The following is a 21,380-nucleotide window of genomic DNA, read 5'->3' as shown; positions in this document are numbered from 1 at the left end:
GGATAAAAGCATTTGCAAAAGACGAAGTGCGATATATAAATTAACCGTTCATTGACTGCTATTGTTGCATATCTACCCTGGAAGGACAGATTCGGATATTACTAAGATATGAATCGAATCAAAAAAGCTTCTAGGAAGAAAATTCCCTCTTTCAAATCATTATTCTGGTAGACTTATTTTAGAGAAAGAAAAACATTGTTCAAATTTGAAGGATATTTTATTTACACAATCCATATATTGTTTGACTGTGTAAGCATATATTCAAACTCATTTCAGATACAAAACATTAAACTACTGCAGCATGAATAATCATAGTTTTACACAGAGGAACAATTTGTTTTTTTGTTTCGCACATATCAATCTTATCTTTGGCTTGGGTGTTTCCCACCGTTATTTTGTCGTTGTAAATATAGTTATATATATGTGTGTATACGAAATATTTTGAGTAACCAGACTTTCATAATCTACACACCGACGTAGAGGTAGATGCACTCTACAAATACAGAGCAGCGTTACACTTAAAAAAAAGGTTCTACACTAAATCACTAATTGCTCGGATCATTTGTGCGGGAAATCAGTCGCCATTATTTTGGGGCGGTTATCGACTGCTGCTTATACAACCTTCAGGCACACGGGTTGCATGTCTGCATACCAGGCCACCTCACCGTCTTCCTTCGGTGGTGTAGCCTCTTTGCACGTCAGCCAGTAGGTGTCCATCAAACCTTTGCCTTTGACGTCGATCAAACCCCGGTGCTCGGTCTTGAAGCCGCCGATCTTCATCAGTGCGTTGTTCATCTCCGCTGTGATGTGGATCTTGAGGGCTGCAATGGAGAAATACAGATGGTTGAGGTACTAAAGATGTTTAGAGATAGGCGTTTGGGGGACATCTCGATAATAAAACACGAGGGAAATAAAACTCGGATGACTTGTGGATGACGGACAAGAACAAAAATTAACAAAGAGGCAGAATATTGGGTCTGCAACTTAACTCGTATCGTTAGTTTTTGCATGAAATACACATTTATATGAACAATAAAATAAATTAATACATCATGTAAAGTATTGACCATCACTACCCAGCAAACATTAAATCGTATAACTTTTGCACATGCTAGGTCGCATATTAATTCGTATCAAATTGCAATCGTATAAAATATCAATCAAAGGATGCATCATGTGTATCTCAAGTCGCATAAGATGCAAAAACTGCTCTTTTTAAATAATATTGTCAGGTCAAATCGCATATCAGTGTAACAAGCATCGTATATCGTTATATACGGCTTTATATAAGGTACACCGCGGTAAGTGTACCATCGGGGTAAGTATATCAATTGAATTTTGTAAAATCTACTGTACAATTCGTTTCGATCTAAATGAACGTCTTATAACGAATCGATTCCTATCGATACCCCTGCACCAATACTACGAACAAATCTAGTGTATGTACACATTTATGAAGCGCAATACACGAAACGTCATTTTCAGCTCTAGAAAAAGTTATTTTGCGACGTCGATGTAAGCTTCGGTAGGCGCTAAAAAGAATTGTTAAAACCATTATTTTGATTTTCAGATAACTAGAACAAAATATTAAACGAGTCTAGAACGAATAACAATTGATTCAAGCATTATAAGCTAATATGTCCATCATGATACACTTCCCCAATTATTCACTTTAACTGGGGGAAGTGAATCTTTTGACGTACAATTACGTCTTTCAGGAAGGGTGCCAAATAAGAAAACAGATCACGTTTTTATGAAATAAAGTTAACGTTAATAACTATTTTCACTGTGAACGAATTCTCATGATTTGCATACCAATCGAATCGGAAATTCTCTAAGACTTGTTTGATATGCTATACATTACAATTCGCTATTCTCTAAACGGTTGAAATTCATGAAAACTGGTAGAACTTCCTTTTATCCCATACATTTGTTCTGCCGATTTGTGTGCTAACGCTACCCGTATTTCGAATGCTTATAACTCGAACATTTCTAAACAAATCGGAAAGATGTTTGCATCAATTGGAAGGAAATATTTCTACGTGTCTATCACAATTAATAAAATATTATTTTTCATGAGATGAACAATTGAATAACTGTGAAATGTCTAGCGTTATCTAAACGCCCTAACTGCCAAGTTTGATTGGCCCGATTCACGGTTTCCCCAACACAGACTTTAAAATCGATGTACCTGTGGAAATCCGCTCTGCAAATATACATGCAAGTTGGGGATATTTTTGTTCCCACCGAGCTGTGTTTCCCTAACACGGACTTCAAAATTAATGTGCCTGGGGGAATCCGCTTTGCAAATACATGCATGTCGGGTATATTTTTGAGTGTTGAGTATTTTTGTACTCGCATGTGCAGACCGGAATATGTTTCCCTAAAACGTAACTGAGAAGCCTGGGAAAATCGTCATTTCAGATACTAGAGGTGAATGAACTTTCGCGGTTCGAGAGTTACGTAAACATGAGATGTGCAACAATTTCAGAGGGAAATGTAAAATAAAATGATCGTTTGACAATTCTTCCGTTCACATATTTCGGTAGTCCTAGGCATCATTTCAAACGTAAAAGGACGTTCATCAAATTTATTTGTAATGAAGAACATAATCTATTACAAAAATTTCGATGCATTCTAAAATAATATTCGAAGTGGTAAACAAGTGGATTGCATAATATAATTGCGTAGTTCTACGTCGAAAATATGTGGTCTTGTCCTAGATACAACCCCTTACAATTTTTTTGCTTACTTAGAGTGCAGCATAATGAGTCGGCTTATTTCGCTACCTGTTGGTTCAAAAGAAAATTCAATTTATTCCTTATATCGTTCCAGCTGCAATGGCTCAGGCATACGTGAAGAAAAGGCCGGCAGCGGAATATTCTAAAGCTTCTTTAGATGCGGCCATAGAAGGTTATATATAAAAAATAAAAGAATGACAGTGTCCCAAGCTGCACGATGCTATGTAATCCCTAGATCTACTCTACAAAAGCAAATTAACGGACAAAGAGACGTTAAAAGTACTACAGGAGGAAGACCCGATTCCGATCAATGGGGTTTTGGCTTATCCAAGACCGTGGTTCTACTGTTCATCGCACGTTATCTGACTGAAAACAGTATTACCAATCCATTCAAACATTGTTTGTCCGTAGGTGAATATTTTTACAACTTCAAGAAACGTCACTGTTTATCTCAAAAAAGGCTCAATCCGTTGAGATTGCTCGAAATAGAAATGTCGATCCATTTATAATGACTAATTATTTCCAACTCCTAGAAAAAGTAACTCATGGCGTTCCTCCTAATCGAATCTACAATGTAGAGGAGATGTGTCTAAAAACGCACCTGCCGGGCAATTTGACCCACCTGGTTTTCTCGTAAAACAGCAAGAATAGAAATGCAATGGACATAGGCAATCGTGCTAGTCAATGATAGAATCCTACTATGCAAGTTTTACATTTGTAACATGCTTTGAAAAAATAAGAAAAATCGGGTTTCGTTGAATGCTTTCGTCATGTGATTACAATGCTCTGGTTTCAACTGAAACCTGATTTCGAGCGGGCTTTCGGGGCTGTGAGCTATCGTCGGATTACCAACTCTTCCGTTCCGACCGTAACCGTTTATCGCGGTCAAATTCAAGTACTATTGCACAGTGGAATCGCTCGAGAACTTAGAACATCTTGAACCACTGGCTGTCCTGAATCGAAACACGTTGAAGTTCTGGAAGTTCGTGATGTCCCAGCGATTGAGCAGTCGTATCCCGGACACAGTGGAACCCAGTGAGATGACTGCCAGCACTTCTCTCGATGTGGCTAACCTGTTCTCGAGGGGTTTCGAATCTGTTTACAAAATCATGACATGTTAATCTGGACACGTTCAAAACGCTTTAACCGTTGAAATATTGCAGCCATGAGTGAAATATTTCATATAAACAAGGTATCTGTACTAAAAAGAGTATGTTTGATAGCCCAAAACAGTTTTCAAGATGGCGACGAATGAAAAATGTGAACGAACGGATCTCGTGAACCCATGAAGAAAATTACTATCTACCGATACGTCAACTAGGAGGTCCTAAAAAAAGCTGAATTTGACCAAAGGATGACAGTGTGTTAAAAGCATTTTTTTAAACGTTCAGAATCGAAAGGAAACCAAGCAGCCATATATTTTCAATAATTCTGAGCCAGAGCTGCCTGTAACGTCTCTGAGGAATCTTTATAAATTCTTACGGCTGTAATGGAGTGCAAAGTTTAAGTTTTTTTTTATCAATGCATAAAGATGATGTTTTGAACGTATGGATTTATAAACTGTATCTGATAATTGTGAAATAACCAGTTACATTGGAAATTTATAGCTTCATGTCTGTATAGTTTTTGAGTTTCATATTATTGCGGATACAGACCGTATAGTCTGAAAAAATCTTAGAGCATTTAAAGGATAACCAGAAGACGCGTCTGGCCGCCAAAACATATCACTAAAGCCACAAAACGGTATTCTACGGTATCCAATGGTTATTCTAAGCCATATGATTTAAATATAATGTATAGAACAGGACCTCCTAGGATTCCAGTGTTGATAGAAGTGATGATAGGAAGAGAATACTGCGACACGGCGACATTGTACAGTTGATAATATACGAATGATTCGATAGGTCTACAGATTCTACTAGTGTTAAACTAAATTACATAGATTTATTGTCAGTAGGAAAGAACCAACTGACCACAAACTACTCCCTCGGGGCTCTACACAGCCGATTGCTGCAAATATCATAAGCGTGACAGCTGAAATTAATGGAGATTACCACAATTTTGATGAACAAATGAAAGTACGAAACTAAATGTTGGATCCGCCAGTTAACTGGTGCCAAATCATCATCATTTATTCATAATTTAATTTGTGTCGTGTCGGTTTCCCTGACGGCGCCCGCAGGGACATGCAATTTGTTGCCCCTTTGATCATTGTTCCACAATCGCAGTTTCCAGAATTCGCGGAGATGAGTTGGCAGGGTTGGCATGGAAACATCCTTGTTACGATAGTGAATGCGGGATTAAATGTTCGTATTTTTAAAAATAGTTTGCACCCACTCTTGGTTTTATTATTTTAGTAATGAACATGTTTGTTTTCATTAGCCAACAACAAAGGATCGAGATTTCTTCGCGGTATTTTTAAACTGTTCCACCTTACCTTCTCCAGTGGACTCCATTCGGGAGGCGGTATTGACGGTGTCCCCAAACAAGCAATACCGAGGCATTTTTGTTCCAACGATTCCTGCCACCACTGAGCCCGTGTGTATTCCAACTCGAATCTGCACCGGCTCGTTAGCTCTGAAACAACAGCGAATGTTAGTTAGTTAGTTCACGCTGAATGAGAAATTATATGAATAAAACAAAATACAGAGAGTGATGCCCAAGACAGAACGGTGCATTGTTGACGTAGGATTATGAAATAATTTTTTTTATTATTTAGCTTACTTGTACTTTATAATATTTTTTCTAGAATGAATCAAAATTTGAGGAATAACTTTTGCGCTCAAAAATGATAGTGCCCATGAACGCATACCGTAGGCTTATAATAACGCCTTGGACTGTGTTCTCTTCCACTGTCGTTAAAAGGTGACTTATTAGGTGTCAATGCGAGTATGGGCGTGGTTAAACCCTCAAGAGAGACTGCGGAGAAAAGTCCGCATACAGTAGCGAGATCCTAATAAAGATACGATGGTTCAACAGACAACAGACTTGTCACACACAAGAGTTACAGTCGTGTTTTCCTGTTACATTAGTAAACAAGGGTGGAAGTTACTGAAACGGTAAGTGACCTAATTCGACTGCATCCGTCCCGATGAAGACTCCAGGTTCGTTCGAAGCTCTTCTAGTCTCAAACACTAGGTATTAGATCCAGACTCAACATTCCTTACCTATGCCGATTCGGCTCAGATCATGGTCCCCATGAAGAACCGTGTTAACCCTAACATTAGATCACGATAGGTGATTATGCTGCCCAAATGTGCATGGTGTTAACAGTCCCAGTAATTGCAGGAAGGAAGGAAGAGCCTTCGATGCACAGCAATTTTTTACGACAAAATTGGAGCGACGATCCGAAATTAATTCATGATTTTGGGGATGGTCAGTTCATTTGGCAGTACAGTAATCGTAGCCCTGTTAAACGACGGCGTGATCAGGAAAATCAAATCAGCTCAAAACATTTTCGTTCGAGTATCAACTAGAAGATGATAAAGTCGTACCATAGGATGTATGCTGTACTTTTTCTTCGAATACATTAGACTATGATGCTTTTCTATCATTTTATTTTGATGGTCTTGCTTTCCTGCTTATCAATTTTTCAGCGATCGGAATCCATCGAATTACTATGAAATATTAGGAAGCACAATACACTTATTTGTCAGATGATTCATCCCACGTGTCAGTAGAACGAATTATGAAGCATGTTCCTCGTGGAGAGGTTCATAGGTTCATCTTTTAAGAGTTTTAAAAAGTTCTGAGGCACCATTGAACCACAGGAATGTGAAATGCAGTTTTCGAATTCCTTCGAGTGAACCTCGGTGTTGAAGGATATTTTAAAGAATAGATTTAAATCCGCTTTGCCCGATTATAGTATACCCACACACCACAGTATATTAGTATACACTTAGCACTGATTGACGGTTAGTTGAGAACTGGAGTAAATCGCGACGACATCGTTTGTGAAGTTTGTGTGTAGATATAAAGATTATCATAAAGGTTGAATTAAATGCTTTATTATTTCGTCGATCCGACACAGCTATTTCTCCCGAACTTGCGGAACTCGATTCTAAAATAATTCAGAACCCTGGGTCCATTTATTGTAAAGGGTCATCCATTAGCAACTTGACAGAAATGTGTCTTCGTGTGCACGAACCCTCAAAACATTTTAAAGATCTGTCAATGTCAAATCGTTAACCAAAATCAACATCTTCATCATGATGAAGTACACGAACGAGCAACGCTCTATAAGTATTGAAAACCGAAATTCAGAGCCGGTGGTTGCAACTTTAAGAGCGCTTACTCCAATTTTCGACCGTAATAATCGTCCCAGCCGGTAGGCTGTGCATGGTTTAGTGACCAAATTTGAGTTTACATTTTCGCTGTTGGATGTTCCCGTGCCAACGAGAAGTGAATCCATCCGAAATGACCCAAATCTGTCAATTGCACGACGTTCTCATGAATTGGGCTTTTTTCAAATCTCATTGTGGTGTATTTTTCGAAAAGATCTTGGGCTAACACCTTACAATATCAAATTCCAATTAACCATATGAAGCACCGAAACTTCTCCGATTGGGCTCTGGCTAGGCTGACCAAACGTACCGTTTTGAACGGGACAGTGCCGTTTTTTCGACCTTTTTTTATAATCCCGTCTTTTTATCAACTTGTACCGTATTTTCAATGTGAAGAAACAAATTATTCCTTTTTAATATTTTTAATACATTGTTTTCGAATAAACATCTTCGAACGTTTCTTGACAGATGTTGGTCCTATTTTCCATAACATGAAAATGTTCTATAGTGGCTTTTTACGAGAGATCAGTCAGACCTTTCAAACATTTGTTGGCCTTGTTGAAAGAGGTGATGTACTGAAGTTGCTGGTTATTTTGATCGTTTTATTAGAATTCTTCAAGATGAAAAGGAAGAAGTATACTAGTGAGTTACAAAATGTTTTGAAAAGTTTTATTGAATAAAAGGAAATACAGGATGCAAAATTTACCAAAACAGTGGGCATTTTTAACGATACTGGGGTACATTGGAAGTGGAATGCTAGTCTAGAAGAAGCACAAAAGTGCCGTTCTGAATCATATTTCGGACAACATCATATTTCGGACACTTTGTTCTAATATCATGAAATGCATAATTCACTGATGATATAACTATCAAATTAATATCACAATTGCTTCTTTAGAGTAATCCCTTGGTTTCACTATCATTTCACATGAGAACTACATTTCATAATCGGCAAAAATGTATCAACACTACTCACTATCGTTTGTGTTTGAAGTTTGCTTAGCGTGAGCACGTAGAATTTACCCGTTCATTAATATTTAAATTTCTCCCGTGTTTCATCAGTTCTCATCATCGTTAACAGTTTACTGTGATTACTTGGTAGGTGTTCGCAGTTGACTATAAAATATAATCAAGTGTAATGTAATTTTCGTCCAAAAAATTACAAAATAAAGTGTCCGAAATTTGAATTCAATCTGTCCGAAATTTAATTTAGTGTCCGAAGTTTGATTCTCATTCGCTTCATTTGAAAAGCATTTTATTCGATGATTTTTTTATGTTTTCAATCAAATAGGTACCAAAGTAGAAAGCTTGAAAGCATATTGAACTATTTTTTTTAAAATATCAACCAAATAATACCTGTGCATAATGTTTAGATCTGGTTTCTGTATCATATGCCTTGAGCGTCCGAAATATGATTCAGAACGGTATAAAAAGATTGTATAAATGTCCATTCCTGAATGATCAGAGATTTAAAATAGCATTAACATAAAACTTCCTTTTCAGACAGTTGAAAATATTTTGTAGGATTTGTATGATTGAATTATTTATAATTGACTAGACCCGGCAAACTTCGTCCCGCCCAAAATTAATTTTTTGTTATCACATTCACGTTTTCCTACTAAGCGCACGTTCATGAATCCAATCGCAGGACTGTTCATTGATTGATGTTCTAATCTACTCTTTAAAATTATTTTTTACTATAGAATTTCGGTACTTCTACCAAACTCGACATTATAATAGCAGATTATTTTCAGACACAATTCTCGTGCAAGATTTTTCATCCACTTGCAAATAACATATTTCTCCGTTACACGGAATAAATTTTTGATACAGAAAGTATGATAGAATGAAGACAGCCTTAAATCGGACAACTCCTTTCTCAAGATTTGCTCTTATCAATACATTCGGCTATCCATTTTTATTTTTATAGATAGAAAACAATATAGGAGTGCGTTTTATCACATTAAAATCCATTTCCACTTTCGAATGAAGATCAATTTCGTTTCAGCAAACATCGAATAGAACAAATGCGAATTGAATTTTTCGAATTTTCCTTCAGAGCTTTCCGAAAATTTTCAATTGTGCATTATTTTATGGGACCTTCTCTCCTTTCCAGAGGGGGAAAGGGTGTCATACCATCATGGAAACATTTCTCCTACCCAAAAACCCTCACATCCCAAATTTGGCTCCATTTGCTTGATTAGTTCTCGAGTTATGCAGAAGTTTGTGTTTCATTTGCATGGGAGCCACCCTTCAGAGAGGGGAGAGAAGTGTCGAACTACCATAGAAACGTTTATCGATCCTTAAAACATCTACATGCTAAGTTTGATTCAATTTGTTTGATTAGTTCTCGAGTTGTTGCACCCTCCCCCTCCCCCCCTTTAGTGAAGGAAAATTAGTGTCAAATCACCATAAAAACATGTATTGCTTCCTAAAACCTCCATTTGCCAAATTTGGTTCCATTTGCATGATTAGTTCTCGAGTTATGCAGTTTCTTGCCCCCTAAATCCATCACATGCCATATTTGGTTCCGTTTGCTTGATTAATTCTTGAATAATGCAGAAATGTATGCTTCATTTGTATGTCAGCCCCCCTCCCTCAGAGAGAGGGGAGGATTCATCATAGAAACGATTCGTGACTCCTAAAATCTTTCTATGCCAAATTTGGCTCCATTAGTTTGATTAGTTTTCGAGTTATGCAGAAATTTGTATGGGAGCTCCTCCTTAGAGAGGGGGATGAAGTGTCTAACTACCGTAAAAACAGTTATTGCACCCTAAAACCTCTACATGTCAAAGTTTATTTCATATGCTTGATTAATTCTCGAGTTCATTAGAATCAGACAGACAGACAGAAATCCATTTCTATATATTAGGCTGTCAAAAAAGTCCTGCGGTATTTTTTTTGAATTTTCATTTGTTCATAAAATTAGTTACAATCATCTGTTTTAAGTCAAATATGCGCCGTTTTGTTCGATGACTTGTTCCCAACGAGATGCCAACTTCATAATACCCCTGTTATAGAAGCTCGCTTCCTTATTAGCAAAAAACTCGGATAGCCAATTTTCACAGGCCTCTTTTGTGGCTAACTTCTGACTACCTAGCTCGTTCGCCATGGACAAAAACAGGTGGTAGTCACTTGGTGCAAGGTCCGGACTGTACGGCGGATGCAAAAGAACCTCCCATCCGAGCTCCCGGAGCTTCTGGCGCGTCACCAAAGAAGTGTGTGGCCTGCCGTTGTCCTGATGGAAGACAATGCGGCCTCTGTTTATCAAAGATGGCCTCTTCTTCATGAGTGCTACCTTCAAGCGGTCCAGTTGTTGGCAGTACAGGTCCGAATTGAGCGTTTGGCATAGGGAAGCAGCTCATAATAGATTATTCCTTGTCAATCCCACCAAACACACAGCAGAACCTTCCTGGCCGTTAATGAGGGCTTGGCCACCGTCTGAGCCGCTTCAGCGGGCTTCGACCACGACTTTTCATCGCCAGTCACCATCCGCTTCAGAAACGGGTCGATTTTGTTGCGATTCAGCAGCGATTCACATGCGTCGATACAGTCAAAGATGTTTTTTTGCGTCAACGTGTGTGGCACCCATACATCGAGCTTCTTTGTGAATCCAAGCTTCTTCAAATGGTTAATAACGGTTTGATGACTTATCCCCAACTCTTGGCCGATGCTACGGCTGCTACTATGCCGGTCTTTCTCAGCTAATTCAGCGATTTTGTCACAATTTTCGACGACAGGCCTTCCGGAGCGTGGCGCATCTTCGACGACCTCTACACCAGAACGAAAACGTTGAAACCATCGTTGTGCGGTGGAAATGGAAACTGTATCGGGTCCATAAATTGCACAAATTTTATTGGCAGCTTGAGATGCATTTTTGGCTTTGTCATAGTAGTACTGTAAAATATGTCGGATTTTCTCTTTATTTTGCTCCATATTTGCGACACTATAAATCACGAACGACATAACCAAACAAAACACTGTCAAGGACTATATTATAGCAAAAATACCTTTCCAACAAGCTATAGTATGACTAGATACAATGAATACAACTAGAACTACGCGCTTATAACGACACCTCGCGGAAATACCGCAGGACTTTTTTGACAGCCTTATATATAGATAGATGAAATAAAAATGTGATACAAAGAATCCGTGTCAGTTGCAAATCGTTGGGAGTGAAAGTTTTCAGAAATTGCGAACGAATCATATTTTGTGTCTGCATTGGCACAACTTTTTTCAAATCCCCTCACTGTTGTTTTATTGTCAAAAGATAGATAAACAAATAATGATATAATTGATAGTAAAAATCTTCTTTGCTTTATTTTTTCGGAGCTCGAGAAAACGTCCAAAATTCGTGCCTGTACACTAGAATACCTTCTAAACCGCTTTGCGTACGATTTAATTTTCGAAATACCGGACCAAATTCAAATGCTTCGATGAGTCACACATCGAGTAAATTCACTTCTCTGCTGAGCGTCTTAGCGCCTTGTGGTATGCAAGCGCACCACGAGAGAGACTCGAAGTTATACTTGAGAGAGTTAAATTCGTTTGCACCAAGAAGAGTTAATAATGTTAAAACTATTTCTTAAAAACACGACATGTTTTCTGATTTACAATCCTTAAAAATAGACGTCAAAAGCATCACTCCCTCACTCACTTGTGTGGAATACTGAAGCAACAGGAGGCGTCTAGCAAGTCCAGCGCCATGGTAGCGATTTCCGAAACGTGTTTGTTGCCTAAAAACAAAAGAAAAAATTATACCGTGATCAAAGTGTGGAAACTGAACTCAGACGTCATTCACCATTCGGCACCGGCAGCCCGGACGCAACCATGTACGAATCACCAATAGTTTCAATCTTGTACACATCATAGCTTTCGATGCGCCGGTCGAACATTTCATAGATGTCATTCAGGAAAGCAACCACCTGAAAACATAAATATGGATTAATGGATTTATTATGGATTTATATGGATTTATGTTTCCAAAAATTAACGAACAATTAACGTCTACCTACCTCCATAGGTGTGCACTCAGCAGAAATTTCAGTGAAGCCAACAATGTCGCTAAAGAAAACCGTCACTTCTGGATAGTACCTTGCGGGAACGTTTCGTGCCTGCTTCAGTTGGGTGGCCACGTGTGGAGGAAGCATTTGAAACAGCAGCGAATCGGATTTACGCTTCTCCCGTTTCAGTTCGATCGCTTTGTGTGCCAAATTGACGGCATACATTTGGATGGTGGCCGCTGCATTGCGAACCAAGACGATGATTATGGGGGACACAATCAGGACTACGACAAGAATTGCAATGCCAAATGTCTCCATTCGATCCGCTTTCTGGAGAACTTTACGCACCTCCTCCCTGCAAAATAGTTCATAACAATTGATGCAACTAGTTATTGTACATTCAGAAACGTTCACCCTTACCGAATAATCCATCTAATCTTGTACTGCAACTTTCTCAACTCATCAATGTATGATGCCATTGCTTCGTAGTAAGCCCGAGCCGTGGTAATATTCGCCGGTATTTGGGCGTTCAATCGGATCGTTGCGCTCCACAATTTGATCTTCCCATAGTTTCTCATCCCCCGGGTTAAATTTTTGTACATCATTTTCAACTTCGGGATATAATTCAACGAGCCATTTAGTAACTCTTTCCCGACAATATCATGCTGAATATATGTCACATAATGATCCGGTCGCAGAAATCCTCGTCCGTAGTAATTGATTCCGTATACCGACGATATATCCAAACTTTCGATACTCTTCAGCATATTTTTGAAACTCAGCAGGAATCGCCAAACGCCACTCTTGTTCGCATCCTTTATCTGATTGGTCAAGTGCTCCAGCAGGGCTCCATTCACGGTCGTATACCAGTGCAGCACATCTCTAACCGTGCTGTTCTCCGAACAAATATTTTCCCTGAAATCCACCAACTCCTCTCGGAATTCACTCATGTTCAACCAAGTGACTTTCCCATCGTTCGGTGTTGCAATCATGAGATCAGGCCACGAAGACATATTTTCTAGCGCTCGGTCCGTCTCTAGGAAACCTCTGGTTAAATTTCCCCGCAGTGTACTCCCATTGGTGTAGATGAAAAACGCCACATCCGATCGTTCCTGCTGCAACCTGGTAACAACCTTCCCCAGGTCGGTCGCCATCGTGACTTGGCCCTCGATCTCCGTGGCCTCCATTCTGTAGCTCACGATGTCAATCATTTCGTACGAAGTTTGTATGATCAGCGCCAGGATTGGTATGAACGGAAGTATGATCATCTGCATCAGCTGAATCTGACGTCCGCGTTTGAAGGCAGGATTGTTCGCTTCGGCACCGCAGCAATCCTTCCCGAACCAGTTGACTGCAGCCGTGCTCACGTCTTCGGAGCTGACCGATATTATAGACGCACGGTTGGCGCGTGGCTCCATCGCGGGGCTGAAAAAATACGAGCGGGAAAAAAATAAATAAGCTAAACTTTCCTCTCAGTGGGAATTCTCGGGGGGCAAATGCGCGCGATGCCGTTCTGTCTGATGCCACTTGGAATGCACTCGCAGCGGGAAAGACGACCCCTGTTGAAAGGATGCTGGAAACTGTAAGCATTGCGTGCGACCGTGCGAAAGGTTGAGTATACGTGACTCACCGCAGCCACAATGGTGCTTCTGTTGTGAGTAGCATTCTGGGCGGTGGGTTGGCTGGGCTCAGATATGTTTCACTGATGCAATACATTTGCTGTGGGATTCTCCGAAAACGGACAATAATGTGAAGCTTATTTGGAAGTAACTTTGCATACATTTCCAAAGATAAAGATAAAGGCTCGAAAGAAGTATTTTGATGTAGGACTAAACCTTCATTTCTGTACCGGGATGCATGTTCGAAGTTTCGAAAACGAGAGCGTTACATTTGGAGTCCAAGGTTTCGAACCGTAATGACGAATTTCATGCCAACAAGACTGGACATTGGCAGCACCATATCAGATTGCAGTGAAACGTTGTGGGTGTAAAGAAATTGACCATTTGAGCAACTTTGCATACTTGAAATCTTTTGAAACGACATGTTCTTTACATGTTTCTAAATAGAAAGCAATTTTTCGAAGAAAACATGAAAAATTGTTGTCTGAAATTTTTCCCCATGTAAAGGCGCCCATCTTCCGATGTATAAGTGACTTATTGGAAAGAAAAATGAATATTTATTTTCAAAATACTTTTTTTTTCAATGATTTTTTTTTTAAATTCGTTTGATATTTTTAAATGAAATAATTTTCTACATTTGGGTGATAAATGGTGATAATTTCACAAATGTTTTTTCCTAAGAGTTATTTTTCATATTTTTTTGGTATTTTTCATGAAAATTTAAATAATTTGCTACATTCCATCATTTTAACAGAATTTTTTATGTATTAAAATTTTTGAGTTACAATTTTATATAAAAAATCAAGAAATTTTTTTCAGCTCTTTTCAAAAATCAGTCTAATTCTCATTTGAATACTAGCTGACCCGGCACACGTTGTTCCGCCATAAGAATTATTTCTAGTGAATAACTAATGTAATATTTCAACGATCTATACAAACGTGAAACGTTCGTGACTCTTGTGTTTGACATACCGAGAAATGGAGCGTCAAGTCGATGACCACCGTCAAAAATTTGACAAAAAACACAAACTTTCTTAATTCGATGTGTTTTATTATCTGACATGTTTGATCTATTAAAAGTTGAAAGTATAGTGAAGACAGTAACATGTTTTTGTCGTAAAGTAGAAAAATTAAATAATGAAAATTAATATAAATTTCGTTCAATTGCTGTCTCGTTTTCAAGATGGCTAAATTTATAACTGCTGGGTCCCGTTCATAAATTGGGAAACCAAAGATACGGTTATAAGGCAACTTCATTGGAGCTGATGTACCGGCCAATTTGGTAGCGCATTATTTTGTCGTTATCATGTCACAACATGTGCATTGAATATACACACGTGCTCTCCAGTCAGTGTTTTATAAGACTTGATGACATTAGCGTGATTGGTACCTTCCCAGCAAACATTAAATCGCATAACAAGCGTATATATAACATCATATGCCCTAAAATTTGGTTGGCATATAATGCGCCAAACTGGCATATGCATGCAAAAGTGGAGGCTATATACATACATGGCAAATGCCTACCGAATTTGTTTGGATGAATATGCAACTTTGACTGGCTATAATAGCGATTATGTTGAATTGAATTGCGATGTCAAAGCACGAAATACGATTTCATACTCTTATACGATTTATTACAGACATAGAAAAAACAAATGGCGCAAAATATTTTCGTGAAATGTTTAATATAGCCTTACGAATCGCCATTTTTATACATGAGTATTTATGTTTGTAGAAATAATAATTGTTTGAATGACTTTTGTTGGGAGAGGAATATGAATGTTTAAAATGGCACAGATTGATGTTTGGTGAAAACTGCTGCGATGTGGGTTCGAACTCCGGTCGTCTGGATTATCATCCACCAGCTATCTCGCGCGGCTATCTGAAATTTAATTCAACAGCAGTTAAAACTTTCGAGTGCATCAGCATTTCATTGACATTTCAATATGATGTAATTTGTTTTTTTATTAGGATCTAATATGACTTACTGTTTCATGATTTTCTTCAGCATGCAACACGATTTACTACGGTACTTAATCGATTAAAATTATACGCTTATACGACACACAAACTGCATCAGCGTAATATGCATATGATGCGGATTAAATATATTTTACGACAATGTACATCTTAAATTGATATTTATTATAGCGAATTGCGACTTAATTTGATAATGGTATATAAAATCGAGTTTTTACATTTTATGCGATTTCAAATATACACGATATATACTTTGATTGATATTATTTGCGATTGCGATTTATTCGGATTTCTTGTAAGACTTGACACGTGCAAAATTATACGATTAATTGTTTGCTGGGTTGCAATCCGAGCATGAATGTTTTGAAGAATTTCAAGGATTAATTGTGCTTATTCAAAAAAGCTTCCAGTTCACCGGCAATGCGAATGGCTTTAGACGAATTGAGGTTATTGGTGTTTGTATGGATGAAAGTTCGATGAAGCGGACGTAGCGCCATCTGTCATCCAACATCGTAAATGAATTCTGTTCTGTTTGAAAAACGAACGACGATTATTTGGATATTGTTTAAACCGGAATACTGAAATGGCGATTTAAAATAGATGTTGCGGGTGTACCTTTGATGTTAGAAATCATTTTTTTTCTGCATAAGGCCAGCCTAATCAGCATTAAACATTCGGTAATCGGTACCTTAGCGGTATCTTATATAGTTTACGTCCTATTCTCATCCCTACAAAATTTTTTGTGTATAATTTCATGATTTTCGGTCGAGCCGTTCCGGAGGAGTAATACTTTTTTTCGATACGTTCAAGTTAATTCTGATTTTTGATTTTTGTTTCAAAAGCGTGCTTATTCCACCTGAAAATCCATTACCATTTTCGCAAATGCATGCTGTAATATCATGACAATGTCCTGACCGCGTTAAATCATCATATGATATAGATAGAAATCCACTCTCTTGTTTGTTTTGTTTTTTCTAACCACATGTTCATGAATATTAATTCAAAATAAATAATGATGTTTATAACGTTTGCATTGAAAAATTTTTTCATGGGTTTGCTTTCACCCGCACTGACCGTGATGGCGAAAACAGTGAAGCTACTCCGTTCAGAAGTGTGCGCGTTCAAAGAACGGTACCCCGCTGCGTCGAAAACGGACATTGTGCGGGACTTTGTGGACGCCGGATATGCCCGTTCCGGCATCTACAACATCCTGGCACTATTGGACAACAATCAGAGCATCGAAAGAAAGACCGATTCCGGACGGCCGACGACCCTGAGCGACAAGAAACTCCAAAGAATGCTGAAGAGGAACATCGAGGGAAAAGTGGCTACATCGCGGCGTGCGCTTGGCCAGGAGGTCGGTGCAACCGGCCGAACAGTGAAAAAGTATCTGGCGAACTTTGATATACTTGTTAGGAATTGGAAGTCTCGTCCACTGGTCTCGGAGCTGCAGCCAATGACGCAGCGGCAGCGGCTAAATAAGATGATCAAGTCGATTTTTCCGGCGAATCGCGACGTGGCGGTGGTGATGGACGACGAGACCTATCTCACCCTGGATGGCAACGACTGGCAGGGCACTTCGTGTTTATCTTCCCCCACGATGGAAGTGAGCTCCGAAGTGGAGATCATTTCACACACCAAGGTCCCCTAGCAGGTGCTGCTGTGGCTGACAATCAGCGAGAAGGGGATGTCAAAACCGCTCTTCTGTAGCTCCGGACTGGCCGTGAACGATGAAATTTATATTACGAAGTGCCTGTCGGAAGTTGCGCAGGATTTAAAATATTTCGGTTTCTCATACCTCCTATATCCATTCTAATATGTCTCTGTTTAATACGTTGAGCCCCGGATTTTTCTTGCTGCGCTTTCCATTCAGCCCACATCAGCCCGAGGTTTTGCACAATATCAGTGTCGGTCCCAGCTCCCAAGGATACTTATTGTATGAATAGGCTTCCTCGGCTTCCTCGCACACCTTGATCCGGAACAGGTAATTTTCGATGACTTTTCGGCACATATGGGGCGGTATCTCGGTCATAACTTCACGAATGTTGTCTTCCAAATGTTCAAGAGTTGCGGAGAGTTGGCATAGACACGGTCTTTCACATAACCCCACAAAAAAGTCTAGCGGGTTCAAATCGCATAATCTGGACGGCCAATTGGCATCACCAAAACGCGAAATTATGCGTCCCTCAAATTTCGTTCGCAATATGGCCATGTTCGGTCGTGTTGTGTGGCACGTGGCGCCGTCCTGCTGAAACCACATGTCATCCGTATCCATATCTTCAATTTGTGGCAAAAAAAACGGTTAACATGCGGCCATAGCGCTTACAATTCACAGTTACCGTCTCGCCGTCCTCATTTTCAAAGAAATACGGCCCGATGACTCCACCAGACCATAATGCGCACCAAACAGTGGTCTTTGGCGGATGCAATGGCCTCTCAACAATCACGTGTGGATTTTCCGAGCCCCATATATGGAAATTTTGGGTGTTCACATAGCCACCAAGCTCGAAATGTGTCTCATCGCTGAAGAAAATTTGATGCGAAAATTCAGCATTTTGCTGCTGTTGTTCGTTCACCCAATCGACGTATGCCCGACGCATTCCATGGTCACCACGCTCTAATTTTTGTACCAGTTGCACTTTATATGGATGTAGGTGCAAGTCTGCTGTCTGCATTGCTGAGCACGCCGTGGAATCGAAACATTCGGGTCATACTCCACACTGGCAGCAACAGCAGCAATATTTTCGACCGAACGCACATTACGATGATGCACAGGTTTGACAATATCCGCTACGGATCCAGTTTGTTCGAATTTACGCACTACATTAGCGATTGTGTGCTCTGTAGGCCGTCCATGACGACCAAAATCCGTCCGTAATGCTCGAAAAACATTTGCCGGTTTTTCATCATTTTTATAGTATAAGCCCGATGCCCGAAATGGAAAACCCTGTATATATATATATATATATATATATATATATATATATATATATATATATATATATATATATATATATATATATATATATATATATATATATATATATATATATATATATATATATATATTCTTATTTTGTAACTGTCAGTCCCAGTCAGTCCGCTTTCCTACCAAACAGCTCAATGTCCGACCCGAGGGACCGACGTGAGGCTCAACGTGTTAAATTTGGTTGGCGCTCTCATCGCGACAGTTTCGACATGCTACGGCGAAAAAAAATGCAGGTAATACTTCAATCATCGAGACTGTAGTACTCTTCTAGATCCGAATGGTTACTATCTTCAGTATGTACTTGTTTTTTGCTTTCGTTTGACGTCATATAGTAATGACTACAAGAATCTAGTCAATTCCTTGATTCCTTTACTTCAACCTGTTGAATCATTTTAACCAGCTACTATACCATAGTATTCCGAAATGGTATAATGAATAGCACTACAAGCTTATTCCAATGAACACCTTCAAAGAATGCGGTCATTCCGAACCACTACCAATAATTTCTTGCGCAACAAGTTTAGCCCGCAAACAACTGGAAAAAGTACAGTCTTTCCAATCCGCTACCGGAAAAATCCTGCGCGGCCTATTAGGCCCGCTGTCAGTTTTAGAAAGCGCACTCATCCCGATCCGCTATCGCAAAAATCCTGCGCGGCCTATTAGACCCGCTGTCAATTTTAGAAAGCGCGGTCATCTCGATCCACTATCGCAAAAATTTTGCGTGGCCTATTATACCCGCTGTCAATTGTAGAAAACGTGGTCATCCCGATCCGCTACCGGAAAAATTATGCACGACCTATCAAGCCCGCTGTGAGTTTTGTCAAGCGCGATCATCTCTAGCCGAAAAAATCCTGCGCGGCCTATTAGGCCCGCTGCCAGATTTAGAAAGCGCGGTCATCCCGATCCGCTACCGAAAAAAATCCTGCGCGACCTATTAGACCCGCTGTCAATTGTAGAAAACGTGGTTATAATGGACTCTCCTTATCAGGCCCGCTGTGAATTTTAGCAAGCGCGATCATCTCTAGCCGCAATCGGATTAATCATGCGGGTTGATTTAACACGCTGCCAATTTAAAAAACGTAACCTGCGTGGCCAATTTGGCCCGCTGTCGATGCCGGAAAACGCAGTCATTCCGAACTGCTACCGACAAGAAATTCTGCGTGGCTATTTGAGCTGCTGATTCAAATGAACACGGATATCTAGCAAAGGTTCGCGAAAGCTACTGTTTTATGATTTTCTTTCGGATTGATACTAGTTTATAACTAATTCAGTTCACTTGCGTAATTTGATATGATTATAAAATAACAACGCTCCGACGACCATTTTCTCCTTTTCCGCACTCTGGGAGCTGTTTGTTGAATTTCACACTGTTGAAACAAAAACAAAAATATGTATGAACTCACTGGCAGTGTTGCCACACGTACAGATTTGTCTGGAATGACAGATTTTTTCGTTATTTTTGGTACAGATTCTGTACGGTACAGGGTACAGATTTTCGTCAAAAAGTACAGATTGTTACCGATTTTTTCCGCGTGTGATTTTTTCACATTGGAACAAAGCTATTTTAAGGTTGTGGCTTAAAAATCGAGAGAGCGAAGGGGGAACGAAGCAAGAATCTTGCTAGACCGAAAGAGAAATAAAACTCTAGACTGGACGCGTCGATCGTAGACATGGGGACTACTTATCGTACGTATCTTGCTAAGCCTTTTAATTTGCAAGATTCCCTTATGGGGTTTCGGATAGAGTAGCGTAGACGTTGCTTTCGAAAATGCAAGTGTTGAACGGCACACCGCGAATGCAAGTGCTTTATTCGGTTGTTTTCTGGTTTATATAGGGTTGGGGAAATAGAAATGTCGTATTTCCGATCGAAATTTGACGCTTTATTTAACATATTTAAAATTATCCAATTTCATTCAAATATGCGCCGTTTTGTTGCCTTCTCACTAATATCTGCGAGGAAACTTACTTTGTTTCAATATCCAATGCTATAAAATATGAACATAATGTTCAGGTTGGAATGGCAGCAGAAGAAACTGTCAGAACAATTGACAGTGAAAGGCAGATCATTTCGAAGGATATTTGTGACAGTTTTTTCGTGGAGCTGATCAAGAAAATGAGAAAAAGATTCGATTTTGATGACTCGACGCCAAACGCTGCGGCAATGCTAAATCCCAGAAACTTTTCCACTTTTCACTTCGACAAGCATCAACGTTGTGTTAGAGGCGTTTTTAGTTCTACGATGGGAATATACATGATCTGGAGGATGTATTCCGTAGCCTAAAGATAAAATTACTCCGTAAGGAAATCACAGTTTCGGAAAACCAACATGGGCAGGATCGGTGAACAAAAATTGGATGCCTAAAAAAATTAACGGTTCGATCGCATTTTCGGCGCTTCGATGCTTTGTTTGTATCATTCTCACTATGCCTCACTCCACGACAACTGCCGAGCGATTTTTTTCTGAACATAAACAGAATAAAATCAGGCTGCAAAATCGACTCTGCAAAGATACTATAAACGTTATTTTGAGATCACGGCAGCTTGAAATGTAATGCAATTTTGAGTGACGGCACCTTGAAATGCAATGCAATCCAGATTCAGAAAAACTATGTATAAGCATCATCAAACATACGAATGACCTGCAAAGGCAAATGTAGTATTTGTATAAAATAAATGAATATTGTTTTCATGCTAATAAAATAGATTTTTCTCTACAACGAATATTTTCGAGGGTACACATTTTAGGTGCAGATTTTTGG

General features: G+C 39.3%; 1 protein-coding gene across 1 annotated transcript in view; it reads right to left on the bottom strand.

Annotated features, from left to right (window-relative positions):
• Positions 1-349: 349 nt before the first annotated feature.
• LOC129761747 (uncharacterized) overlaps positions 350-21,380 on the bottom strand; it is a 41,353-nt gene continuing 20,322 nt past the window's right edge. The window contains exons 2-7 of the mRNA XM_055759496.1: positions 12,451-13,455; positions 12,043-12,385; positions 11,829-11,952; positions 11,685-11,763; positions 5,179-5,318; positions 350-821 (exon numbers count right to left, since the gene is read on the bottom strand). Coding sequence (XP_055615471.1) covers positions 613-821; positions 5,179-5,318; positions 11,685-11,763; positions 11,829-11,952; positions 12,043-12,385; positions 12,451-13,455 — 1,900 coding nt within the window. The 3' untranslated portion in view covers positions 350-612. The remainder of the gene's footprint in view (positions 822-5,178; positions 5,319-11,684; positions 11,764-11,828; positions 11,953-12,042; positions 12,386-12,450; positions 13,456-21,380) is intronic.

This window comes from Toxorhynchites rutilus, chromosome 1, assembly GCF_029784135.1.
Source record: "Toxorhynchites rutilus septentrionalis strain SRP chromosome 1, ASM2978413v1, whole genome shotgun sequence".
Classification (NCBI taxonomy): Eukaryota; Metazoa; Arthropoda; class Insecta; order Diptera; family Culicidae; genus Toxorhynchites; species Toxorhynchites rutilus.
The sequence above is the reverse complement of the archived record's forward strand: the minus strand, read 5'-3'. Positions and strand labels throughout refer to the sequence as shown.